Consider the following 12,951-nt stretch of genomic DNA (forward strand, 5'->3'; position numbering starts at 1 on the left):
AACAGAATGTCAAATGAGATATTCTATCCTGAGGATACCATTTAAATGATGAGAAAAGCACTTGCTCCAAATGTTACTATAATCCTTATAAGAAAAGTGAAACAGGTCAAATTTTAAATGGAAAATACTGTTTCCCTGTATCTGACCTTGTTATATAAGGTCTATTCTGAATGCTGGATTTATGTCCGAAATAACTGCACAGGGCCCTAAATACAATTCTGCAATTACAAGCAGGATCAATTATTAAAGGCTGATTATACACATTTTTGGTATTATATTTTCCCTGCCTCCTTCATTGCCTCTCCAGTAGGTTTGACTGTCTTTTACTTATCGATTCATTCAATTCACATTTATGAAGGACCTATTTAGGAGGCAGATGGTAGGATACAAAAATAACACTTCCTTCAAGAAGGTCATTCTGTCAAGGAAGAAAAAACAAGCAACAAGTAGTATGACAAAAGAAAGCTAAGTCTAAGGCTGGAAGGCCTTGTCCTCTCATATCCTTTTGTCCCATTAGAATGCAGTAGCTAAAGGCAAGAGTTTATCTTATTCAACTTTCCACCCTGGCACTTATGTCTGGTACATAGTAAGAGCTGGTAAGAGCTCAATTAATACTGTCACCTTCAAACCAATGGCCATGCTGGCCTAGGTGCTCTCCTTCTCTGCCGCTGTTGCAAGCCTCTCTATCCTCCCCTAACCCCCCAACCCATTTTCACAAGTAAGACTCCTTTTCCAACCCTACCGACAATTTATTTTTTTTTTGAGATGGATTCTCGCACTGTTGCCCAGGCTGGAGTGCAGAGGCACGATCTTGGCTCACTGCAACCTCTGCCTCCCGGGTTCAAGCAATTCTCCTGCCTCAGCCTCCCAAGTAGCTGTGATTACAGGTGGCTACCACCACGCCCAGCTAATTTTTTGTATTTTTAGTAGAGACGGGGTTTCACTATGTTGGCCAGGCTGGTCTCCAACTCCTGACCTCGTGATCCACCTGCCTTGGCCTCCCAAAGTCCTGGGATTACATGGGTGACAAATTTTTTTTTAAGGCTAGTCAAGTGAAGCAATGAAGGTGGAGAAGGAACAAATAAATCTGTAACCGCTTGTGATCAATTACTTGTAAACATTACTGCACTCAGACTAGCCCCTACCTACAATCTTAGTCACCACCTGTCCTCTACCTCCCCTCCAGTGAAGAGGGGACCTCCAGTCCAGGCAAGCTCATCCATCTGAGTCCTGGACTCTCCTCTCACCCACTCAGGTATTTTGATCTGTCAGTTACCCCTCTCTCCTTCCTCAACCTTCCTCCTCTCTCTACTGGTTCAACCCAACCAAAGAAAATAATAATCACTCTCACCTTTAAAAGAAAGCTAAAAACCTTTTCTTAAATTTCTCTCTCCCTACCAATTGCCCAACCAATTCCCAGTCTCTCGTATTCACTCCAGAGCAAGTTTCTCATATTTTCTCCCCTTGCAGTTTTGACTTGCTCACCTCATCCTCACTGTTGAACCACAGGGTTACTGAACTTCTGGCCTGCAATGCTTCCTCTGACTGTGATCAAAGTTATTTTTTAAGAATGCAAAGCAGATAGTATTGCTCTCCTATTTAATATCCCACAGTTGTCAGGGTAAAACTGAATTCCTTTCAGGCTAGCATACAAGATGCTTTGTGATTTGGCCCCTCACTACTTTTCCAGCCTTCTCTCTTACACGCTACTATTCTTCACTTCTCATGCCACCCTCTGGCAACTTTGCTATACAGGTAGCTTTCTGGGTTCTCTGAATGCATCTCTTTGAGAAAGCCTTCCCCCTTCAATTACTTTCCTTGGTTAATTTTTATTTTTCCTTCAAACTTTAGCTCAGAGTTTGTCTTTTCTGAAAAGCCTTTTGTTACCTCTTCTCCTAGTCCAATTTAAATGATGCTTTCTTGAATTACCTTAACAGCCCCATTCTTGCTACTACCATTGTATAACACTACCTGGTTTTATTGGTTTGTATCAGTTTGTCTTCCCTACGAAAAAGGGAAATCCTGAAGGCCAGAACGTATTTTGCCTCTTAAATCTCCAAGGCCAAGTGCTCAATAAATCTTGAATGAACAAACGTATGCAATTTCTCTCACTATCCCCTGCCTCACAAACAGCAGGTTCAGCAAATAAAATATATATTTTTTAAAGTTCTCTTTTTCCAAGTAAAGGGGTTAATAAGGATGGAGACTTAATGAGTCAAATAAGCTTTTCATTATCTCAGGTATTTCTGTTACCCAAATATTATTACACTTCTATTACTATGAAAAACAGAGAGATAACTATATTCAAGCAGCTGAATACCATCAAGGCTCAAAAGACTAATAATTCCCACAATCTAGTTCTTTGTACACCCACATATTTTCCATTTAAAACATGGCCAGTTGTTTCTGAGAGAATTACTTTTACATACATTACAAAGTGGTTTTTTTTTGGCATTTGTAAATTAGCAGAAATTCCAACACCATCAAATTTACAGGAAAGAGGACAGAAAAAAGAACTATCTAATCTCCTTCCTTTCAAGCTCTGAAACACTTGAGTCACACTTTTGGACTGTATTTATTTTTTAAAAAGAAATCATATTCCTTCTTTCTACTAAGTCACATTAAAGGTTAAAAGTTCCAGTATATTACCAAGTCAAAAAACTGCTTTTAAAAAGAAAACCAAAAACTTCAGTTTACCCGCAATTCACTTAATGAAGTGTCTGGATCTACTAAGCTGCTGGTGTCCCCACTTCCTCGTCTGGATGAGTTTCCACTTAGAGGGGTTGTTGCTGAGGCAGAATTTCGAGATGAAGGCTAGAAAGAGAAATATGACCCTTCTAAGTCTCATTTCTTTAAAAATATGTTTGCTGTGGAAACTAAAAACAGGGCAGGGTGGTTGGGGGAAGATGTGGGTTTCAGATGAAGAAGTTACCATGTGTAATCAATGGTCAATTTAGATTGGCTTTGCAGGTATCCAGGTATACAGAGAAGGGCCCAAGCATACTAAGCAAAATTTCATGACACAAATACCTTATAAAAATCTATAATTCATAATAACCAAAAAGAAAATCGTTTTTATGAGGGTTATTTTCTAAGTTTATCTTTGCTATCCTGTAAACAATACTGAAGTGAGCACATCAGATTAACTTAAAGCAGTTTTAGAATTTTATAACTGATATGCTAATCAGCCCTTCCCCTTTTTAATTTCTGAACTGCTTATCAATCTCTTCTTTCTCTAATACTCAGTTGAGTTGATAAAGGTGAAGATACTATTTGCAGCAGAGAGTAGCAACACTGGATATCACTATGAATGTAGACTGTTCTTCCCAAAATTCATTTAAACGTGAGATTATGCTATTGATTAATAAACTGCATGAATCTGTGCTGTCCAATATACTTGCGATTAGCCACATGCAGCTACTGAGCACTTGAAATGTGGTTAGTCCAAATTGAGAGTTGCATATAGGATACATACCAGATTTTGAAGGCTTAGTGTAGAAAAAAGAATGAAATACATCTCATTAATAATTTTATATTTATTATTTTTATTATTTTTTTTTTGAGGTGGAGTCTCGCTGTTGCCCAGGCTGGAGTGCAGTGGCACAATCTTGGCTCACTGCAACCTCTACCTCCTGGGTTCAGGCAATTCTAATGCCTCAGCCTCCCAGACTGAGGAGTAGCTGGGACAACAGGCACGCAAAACCATGACTGGCTAATATTTTTTTTGCATTTTTAGCAGAGACAGGGTTTTACCGTGTTGGTCAGGCTGGTCTCGAACTCCTGACCTCAAGTGATCCACCTGCCTTGGCCTCCCAAAGTGTTGGGATTACAGGCATGAGCTACCTAGTCTGGCCTAGTAATTTTATATTGGTTATATGTTGAAATAGTTTGGATATTTGGATTAAATAAAATGTATCACCTAAATTAATTTTACCTGCTTTTTACTTTTTAAATGTGGCTACCAGAAAATTTAAACTTACATATAAGTTTGCATTTGTGGCTCGCATTACATTTCTACTGGACAGAGTTAATTTATCTTTCTTGGGTATAGCATAAAATTCATCTTGATAAATCATCTCCCTGACTTTCTAATAATACTTTCAGAAGAAAGAGACTTTAACACAAAGCAAATTCTAGAAAGGAGTTACTTTACTTCAAGAAACAATTTATATATATAAAAGGAAAAAATATCTCAGAGTTTGTCACCACCATTCCTAAAGAAACTTCATTTTCAGTGTTTACTGGCTTCTTCTCAGGATCAATTTCTAGAGGAATGAAAATCAAAAGAGCAGCCAAAAGCTAAATAGGTGACATTCAAGGAAATAAAATGCAGTGCCTCTTCTCTTCCCAGGGCCTCACATGATTTAACTCCGAAGGAATTTTGGAGGGTCAAGGACAGGAAATAGATGAAGGGAGGAAGAGCAGCTACATCAGACCAATTGTTGTAAAATAAATAATGAACAAGTTACAGATAGCAAGTTTAATTGACCTTGAGAATTTCCCTTAGGAATTTACATACTTACTCTTGTATAATTTTCAGCATACTGTTTGTCAGATTTTTCATCCAACTAGAAAAGAACAAAGATAAAAATCAGTAAAGATGCTTAGCAAGTTGACTTTTTTAAGGAGGAAAAAAGTGATCTTGAGTTTTCCAAGTTCAATGATGTTTGAAGCCTAAAAATAAACATATTAAAAATGAAATTAAAATTCCAGTTTAACATAAGATAAAATGTCAGCAACTTTAATTTTTATCCTAAGGAAGACACTGAGTAAGAAATCTATGTTTACTCAAAAGTTTAGAACTTTTGGGTAAATTTTCTGTTTAAGGTATTTAAAACACATTAAAGAAGGCTACATATAAAGTCTTAGCACTGCAAATGTTAATACAAAAAAAGCTTGTACATATCAAAAAGAAAAGTCTGATAAAACCAAAAGCGAAAAACTTTTACTTCTAAACATTATTAGGACACAGGACACACAGATAAAGACTAGTACACTCAGCCAAAAAAGTTCAGATTAAAGCATGTTAAATATGTCACCAAAATATTTTCCCCCACATCAAGGATTTTTTGTTTTCTCAGTAATACATGCACATGACCAAAAAAAAAAAAAAAAAAAAATCAAACAGCACAAAAGAGTATGAGTAGGGCTCTCTCCCTACCATGCCATACCCTGACCACCAGTCTCTAATAGCAACCAACCACAAAGTCTTCAAAAAATTCTAGTAAGTGTCCCATATATGTTCTACATCTTCTTTTTCCCCTTACCAAGTCTCAGAGATTTGAGAAATTACTTCATCTTTCTTCATAGCATTTATCACTCCCTGACACTACGGTATTTATCCATTTATTTATTGTCTGCTCTCTTTCTATAATGTAAGCTCTATATCAGTATGTTCTTTTCTGTACTCCTAGTATCAAGAATAGTGTCTGGCATAGAGAAGGGCTCAAAATTTGTTGGATGAATGAATAAATCATACCCCATCTATACTAATAGACTTCTCTCATTTATTTTAAACAGCTTCATAGTAGCCTGTTATCTCAACTTGCCACAATTAAATTAACCTATCTTCTGTAGATAGGCCTTAAGGTTGTTTCAGACAGTATTTCAAGAAGGGAGGTACCTTAAAAGTCTAGTCCAAACCCTGAGTTTTATAGCTAAGGAAAAAGAAATTCAGAGGTGACAGATTTTGTTGAAGGTTGCAGAGCTGAATCCAACCCTTAGTTTTGTAAATTTTCAATTCAGTGTTCATATTGTTTACCTGAATATATATGCTATTCCAATTATCACCAGGAGAAAAAAGGCACATAGGGATGTAACTAAATGAAAATAACTCCAACTCCTACACAAACCTTCTAGGCCCAATCTAGAGAAGAGATCTGAAAACCTTCTCAGTTAATTATTAAAACATGAAACATCATTTCTGGCTCTACTCAGAACACTTCACCCTAACTTCCACATATCTGAAAGTTTTTAGTGTTCTTTTTATTACCCACACTTATGTTTATAAATATTCTTTATTATGATGATAGTATTACATCAGTAATATAAACACTATTTTTAGACATTTAACTCTTTGTTACTTCTTGCTGTAAAAACTCTGAAAAAGAAACTAATTTTAGGGCCGGGCGCGGTGGCTCACGCCTGTAATCCCAGCACTTTGGGAGGCCGAGGCGGGCGGATCACGAGGTCAGGAGATCGAGACCATCCTGGCTAACACGGTGAAACCCCGTCTCTACTAAAAATACAAAAAATTAGCCGGGCGTGGTAGCGGGTGCCTGTAGTCCCAGCTACTCGGGAGGCTGAGGCAGGAGAATGGCGTGAACCCGGGAGGCGGAGCTTGCAGTGAGCCGAGATCGCGCCACTGCACTCCAGCCTGGGCGACAGAGCGAGACTCCGTCTCAAAAAAAAAAAAAAAAAAAGAAAAGAAACTAATTTTAGTTCATTTTAGTTTTTAAAACAACATATAAATGTTTCAAAGCAGGTAATGACAGCGATTGAAATGTTTTTTTTTTTTACTATACTTTAAGTTCTAGGGTACATGTGTACAACGTGCAGGTTTGTTACATATGTATACATGTGCCACGCTGCTTTTTTTAACTTTAATTTTTTTTTCTTTTTTTTTTTTTTTTTTGAGACAGGGTCTCACTCTGTCACCCAGGCTGGAGTGCAATGGTGCTATCTTGGCTCACTGCACCCTCTGCCTCCCAGGTTCAAGCTAGTCTCCTTGCCTCAGCCTCCTAAGTAACTGGGATTACAGGCACCCGCCATCACGCCCGGCTAATTTTTTTTTGTATTTTTAGAAGAGATGGGGTTTCACCATGTTGGCCAGGCTGGTCTCGAACTCCTGACCTCAAGTGATCTGCCCACCTCAGCCTCCCAAAGTGCTGGGATTACAGGCATGAGCCACCATGCCTGGCCTGAAATTTGTTTTTAAATACTATATTGCCAATTATTGCCATAAAAAGGAATAATCCTTTTACACATCTATACTGCATTGCCCAATATTTAATGTATTATTCTTCAAGATGAAAGAAATATTATATTTGAATAAACTGCCTTATCTTCCTGAGTATTTTCCAACTCTTTTCTGCTAATGTGTTCAAGAGAAAAGCACACAGCATTCAAAATTAAAAGTCTTCTAAGCTTATTTGAAATCCTTCCTCATACCCACTTCTCACAAAAATGACCTCCAAAATCATCCAGTTTTTAACAGACTGTCCATGGAATAATCTTATATTTCAGAGGTTGCATCACTGAACTAATCCATCACAATGGTGACTCTATTGCTTTCACCATCTTCTGAGAGATCCCAATTGTCGCAACCCAAACTGATCATGCACCAAACCTCGGAGATTGTCAAGCCAGCAAAAATTACCCAAAGCAACCATGCCATAGTTCTCTTATTTTGGCTACACTAACTTGGCAAGTTCTCACTTCTTAGACTTGTACTATCTTGTGTGCTATCTTCCATTTAGTCAAAAACCTAGCTGAAACTTGGTATTCTAAAAGCCCAATAGGATCCAACAGCCAAGAGTTCTACATGGCTGCAATGCAGTAACAAGCTAATGTTCATAATGATGATCCAGAGTCTGCCAGATCCAGAAAAAAGCTTTTTAAACAGAATAAAATTTAATCATATTTAATAAATTAAGGTGTAAAACTGTAGTTTAATAAAGTATTTACAGTGTAGTTTCTTCAATGCAGTCATTGGGTCTTGATCTTTTGTTAATTTCTAATTTATATATATACTAACTTGATAATGCTACTCAAAAATTGTTTGAAAAAATATCTGATTTCCACAACCACAGAAGGGAAGACATCAATCAATTTTAACAATTTCCTAAAGCAAAACTGGCTAAGGATTCCATTTAGAAATGGGTTTAATTATTAACAATCAGCAAAATTTCAGTTTTGCTTAAAAAACATTTACATTTGTTTGCTTTATTGTAGCCTGACTTACAAAACAGAAATAAAGCCAATGTAGAAGAAAATAAGAGGCTAGAACCCCCAGAAATATTATATAGGCTTGCAGAATCATGACCTGGCACCCTTTCTCAGCACCTCCTAGCTCAGAAGTTATAAACTATTAGCCTACAAACATATTTAGTACACAACGAGGTAACCAGAAAATGTCTTTTAAAATTCTGAATTCATTGCCAGCATTTAAAAATCATAATATTTCATGTTGAAATATTTCCAGGTCACCGTTTTTTGAAAGTGGGAGGGGAGGGAGGTCTATCAACATCAAGTCCCCTTTGTATTCCTCTACAAGATGAGTTGGACTACAGCATACCCTTAAAAAGAAATACTACTAGAGAAAGTTATTTGCTCCAGAGAGAGGCCCAGAAAATACTGTAGGCTTTGCCAGGAGGCAAAATTAAGGATAAGGTACTGATATGTAACCATTTAAAAATATACAAATCACCTGTAATCCCAGCGCTTTGAGAGACTGAGGCAGGAAGATCACTTGAGCCCAAGAGTTTGAGGCTGCAGTGAGCTATGATGGCTCCACTGCACTCCAGCCTGCGAGACAGAGCGAGACCCTGTCTCTTTAAAAAAAATATATGTATGTATGCGTATATATATATACACATACATATATACATGTATACATACATACATGTGTATATATATACATATACATACATATATGTATACACATGTGTGTGTCTGTGTGTGTATACACAAATACATATAAATAAACCAGTGGCTTGCAGACTATAAAATAACAGGGGTTAGCCAGATTTGTAAATCCCTGTTCTAGAGAACTTTTTCCTTATGTTAAAGAGTTACAGTTAACTAGTAGGGGCAGGGGGAGATTTTTTAAACTGTCAGCACTTTCACTTATATGTAAGTACTAAAGTAAATCATCACAAAATAAATATAAGGAAGACATAACTATTAATTCAGATATTATAAATTAAGAGGCTGACAGAATTCAGTTTTTAAGAGAACAGATGTAAACAGTAAGTTTAATTGTCCATACTTATGGGGGAAAAAAGGGGATTACTAGGCAATTTAATATAAAGGGCAATATTTCAGGGGAATGACTTGGAAACCAGTCTTCTAACTTTGTATGCAGAGAGAGTTATTGATTAGACCCACACCAAGATGATACTGTTGCATAGCCAGATTTGAGAACCAATGATCTGGAATGCTTAAGAACCACACATAAAATTATCTTCTAGAATTAAAACAGTTCAGAAATAGCTATTTAAATACGATCAGTGAAATGCTAATTATAAATAATTATTTCTTCATTTAAAACTACTGTCTAACATTTCTATTAAGAAATGTTGGCTGGGCGCGGTGGCTCATGTATGTAATCTCAGCACTTTGGGAGGCTGAGGTGGGTGGACCATGAGGTCAGGAGTTCAAGACCAACCTGGCCAAGATGGTGAAACCCTGTCTCTACTAAAAATAAAAAAAATTAGCCAGGCGTGGTGGCAGACGCCTGTAATCCCAGCTACTCGGGAGGCTGAGGCAGGAGAATCACTTGAACTCAGAGGGCGGGGGTTGCAGTAAGCCAAGATCGTGCCACTGCATGCCAGCCTAGGTGACAGAGTGAGACTCCGTCTCAAAAAAAAAAAAAAGAAAGAAATGTTGGCCAGAAGTGATGGCTCACGCCTGTAATCCCAACACTTTGGGAGGCTGAGGCAGGTGGATTGATTGAGGTCAGGAATTCGAGACCAGCCTGGACAAGACAGCAAAACCCTAGCTCTACAAAAAATATAAAAATTAGCTGGGTGTGATGACACACGCTTGTAGTCCCAGCTACTTGGGAGGTTGAGGTGGGAGGATCACTTGAGCCCAGGAGGTTGAAGTTGCAGTGAGCCGTGATCGCACTGCTGCACTCCGGCCTGGGCGATAGGTCTCAACCCTGTCACCAAGAAAAAAAAAAAAAAAGAAGAAGAAGAAGAAGAAAGAAAGAAAAATGCCACCTCTCACCCCCTCCAAAGTGCTTGACAATCAGTACAATCAGTATAGCCTTGGTCCATGGGCAAAACAACACTAATGCCAGCAAGAGAGGAGAAGCGTCAGAGAGATAATCAGGCTGTTATTTTGAGATGAGCAGGTAGATCCTAAGTTGTTGGCTGGAGTTCATTCATTAAGACAAATGCCCCAAGGACAATCCTTTCCTAAATTCAGTTCCTGATGAATGTGGGAGCAATGGATAGGCACACTTCTTCAGAACAATGCCATAATCCAAATATTTAAAATATATTCAGATTGTTCCTGGTTAGTACAAATTAGTGACACTTTACTAAGTGCTATATTTCATTATTCAACTTTCTAAGTCTACCTATCACTTTATAGATTCACTAAAATCAAAAAGGAAAATACTTTTTTTAACTAATAAGGAATGTCTGAATAAGGGCTAGGTATTAGATGATACTAAGGAATTACTTATTTCATTAGTGATGATAATGATATAAGAGATCTGAAAAAATGTTCAGTTACAGATACATATTGAACTATTTATTGGGAAATGACATGACATGGGATTTGCTTTAGAATAACTCAGGGAAAAAAAGGAGGGAAGGGGGAAGAAATCAATGAAACAAAATTGGCAAAATATTGATAATTGTTGCAGATGCTGATGGGTTCTATGTGGAGATTTTTCCACAGAGGGGGAAAAAGTTTTTTTTTAAAAAAGGACATATTAATAAATACATTCCAAAACAGAGCAAATGTGTTTGATTTTAACGTGTTCAAACAATTCTTTTTTTTTTTTTTTTGAGATGGAGTCTCACTCTGTTGCCCAGGATACAGTGCAGTGGTGTGGTCTCGACTCACTGCAACCTCCACCTCCTAGGTTCAAGCGATATTCCTGCCTCAGCCTCCAGAGTAGCTGGGATTACAGGTGTGCGCCCCCACACCCAGCTAATTTTTTTTTGTATTTTTAATAGAGACAGAGTTTCACCACGTTGGCCAGGCTGGTCTTGAACTCCTGACCTCAGGTGATCTGCCTGTTCTGGTCTCTCAAAGTGCTGGGATTACAAGTGTGAGCCACCACGCCCGGCCCAAACAAATATTTCTTAAGACAATAAATCAAGTTCCCACTTTTATTATAAAATAGCTAACATATTAGCTGTTAGTCACAAGCCTGGGACAACATAACCAACCACCCCATGCAATACACTCACGCTGGACAAATCTGGGATACTGATGTCATCCACCTCAGAGACAACACTTCCCCTACGATTGGAGCGACTGAAATAATCAGCGGCAGATACCTTTCGGTCAGAAAAAAAACGAGATGCTTTAAAGGTTAAGAAAAAAGAAAGAAAAAAATAAGAACATTGGCCAATTAGGGAAAAGTTTTTTAAAATTTTGATGGGTGATAAAGTACCAAGAAATAAAATGAGGAAACTGCTGCAATTAACCTACTCAAAAAAATAAAAAAGAAAAGGGGTTCCTAAATGAAATCACAGCTCTACAATCAGCTTTTTTACTCATCTTAACTAGAGTCCTATGCTACAGAGAACATTTACTTCCTGAGGACCAGCAAATCTCTCATGTTTAAGATATTTATCACCCTGAACAGAGGCATTTCTAGGTCAGTATATACCTCTACTATAATTCTCAAAATTTATAATTCATTATAGCTATCAACTCTGTTAAGAATATATATGCTGAATGCAGAATTATTTGCAGGGTGTTTACTGCACCTTTTCTCAGTTTACACAGTTCCCCTTTTTTTATATTCCCAAAGACCAGGAAATGTAAGACAAAATAATGAAGGAAATAAACTATACCGGCCTCTTTTTAGTTCCCCAAACACACCAGTTCTCCCTCACCTTAGGCCTTGGCACTGGCCTAGAACGCTCCCCTCCCAGCTCTTCAAGCAACTGGCTCCTCACATTTCAGGTCTCAGCTCAAAGGTCAGTTTCTCAGAGAAGCATCTCTAATCACCCCATCCAAAGGGTAACCCACACACATAGACCCCTCCAGGTTCCCTATCACATTATCTGTTCTCTTCACAGTCCCTGACATTTCTTTCTTTTTGTTTCTTTACTAGCTTATTTTCCATCTCTTTCACGAGGACATAAATTCCATAAAGTCAGAAATCTAGTCTGACTGGCTTAAAATAGTATTCCTAGCACTTAACACAGGGCTTTGAATACACCAGGTACTCCACAAACATTTATTTAATTTTAAAATAAGTGATTTTTTTTTTAACCTCATTCATCATCTATTCCTTACTTCAGCTGACTGTTTGCCTTGCTTTAAAATACTTCTCAAGGAAGGGAATTCAGAAGCCCATCCACAGAGATAAAACAGGCTTACAAGTATGAAGTTTTGCTAAGGATTGATAAAATCAAGCAATGGTATTTTTATTCACAATAATAATAATAATGATTGCATTTATAGATACTAATATTTATTGGCACCTATTTGAGAATTTTGATAGGCATTTTCTATATAGTATTCCATTTAATCCATATATTAAACCTACCTACAAAGATAGTATTAACATCCCCAATGTACAAATAAAGACACTGCCATTTACACACTAACAGGTAGTAGAAGTGGATACAAGCCCAAGCATCATTATTTAAAGTCCCTGCCCTTTCCACTCCACTGTGTTCCAAGGTGTTTTTAGGTGTTGTGGCATATTATTTCTCCTTCAGTTGTGAGCGTGAGCATTAGTTGCTTTGCTAAGGAACTAAAATGGCTTTAATTAAATAAATGAATGTATGGTAACAAATCTCTCCAACATTTAATGTTCCCCTTCTCTATGAAAACTCGGGTTTATAATCTTTCACATAACTCATGTTAAATGGCCTATTTTTCTTAAAGGAATTACAGCCTCTTATGCTCTTTATTCTAGCTCTAAGCTGACATACCATCCTGAACAATGTATTTTCCCAATCAATTTCTTAAATATAACAAAAATGTCATCAGTTTTCTGTAAAATTTCAAGCTTCATTAAAGAATAACCTG

At 37.4% G+C, this 12,951-nt stretch overlaps 1 protein-coding gene across 30 annotated transcripts in view; it reads right to left on the reverse strand.

The window, feature by feature from the left end:
• LRRFIP2 (LRR binding FLII interacting protein 2) overlaps nt 1–12,951 on the reverse strand; it is a 133,027-nt gene that overhangs the window by 39,142 nt on the left and 80,934 nt on the right. For 29 of the 30 annotated variants that reach the window (XM_055109650.2, XM_055109647.2, XM_055109645.2 and 26 more), the window contains 2 exons: nt 4,524–4,568; nt 2,698–2,814 (listed from right to left, as the gene is read on the reverse strand). In XM_055109650.2, coding sequence (XP_054965625.1) covers nt 2,698–2,814; nt 4,524–4,568 — 162 coding nt within the window. Of the gene's footprint in view, nt 1–2,697; nt 2,815–4,523; nt 4,569–11,150; nt 11,241–12,951 lie in introns of all 30 variants that reach the window. The other variant, XM_063602251.1, reaches the window with a different exon arrangement.

This window comes from Pan paniscus, chromosome 2 (assembly GCF_029289425.2).
Source record: "Pan paniscus chromosome 2, NHGRI_mPanPan1-v2.0_pri, whole genome shotgun sequence".
NCBI lineage: Eukaryota > Metazoa > Chordata > Mammalia > Primates > Hominidae > Pan > Pan paniscus.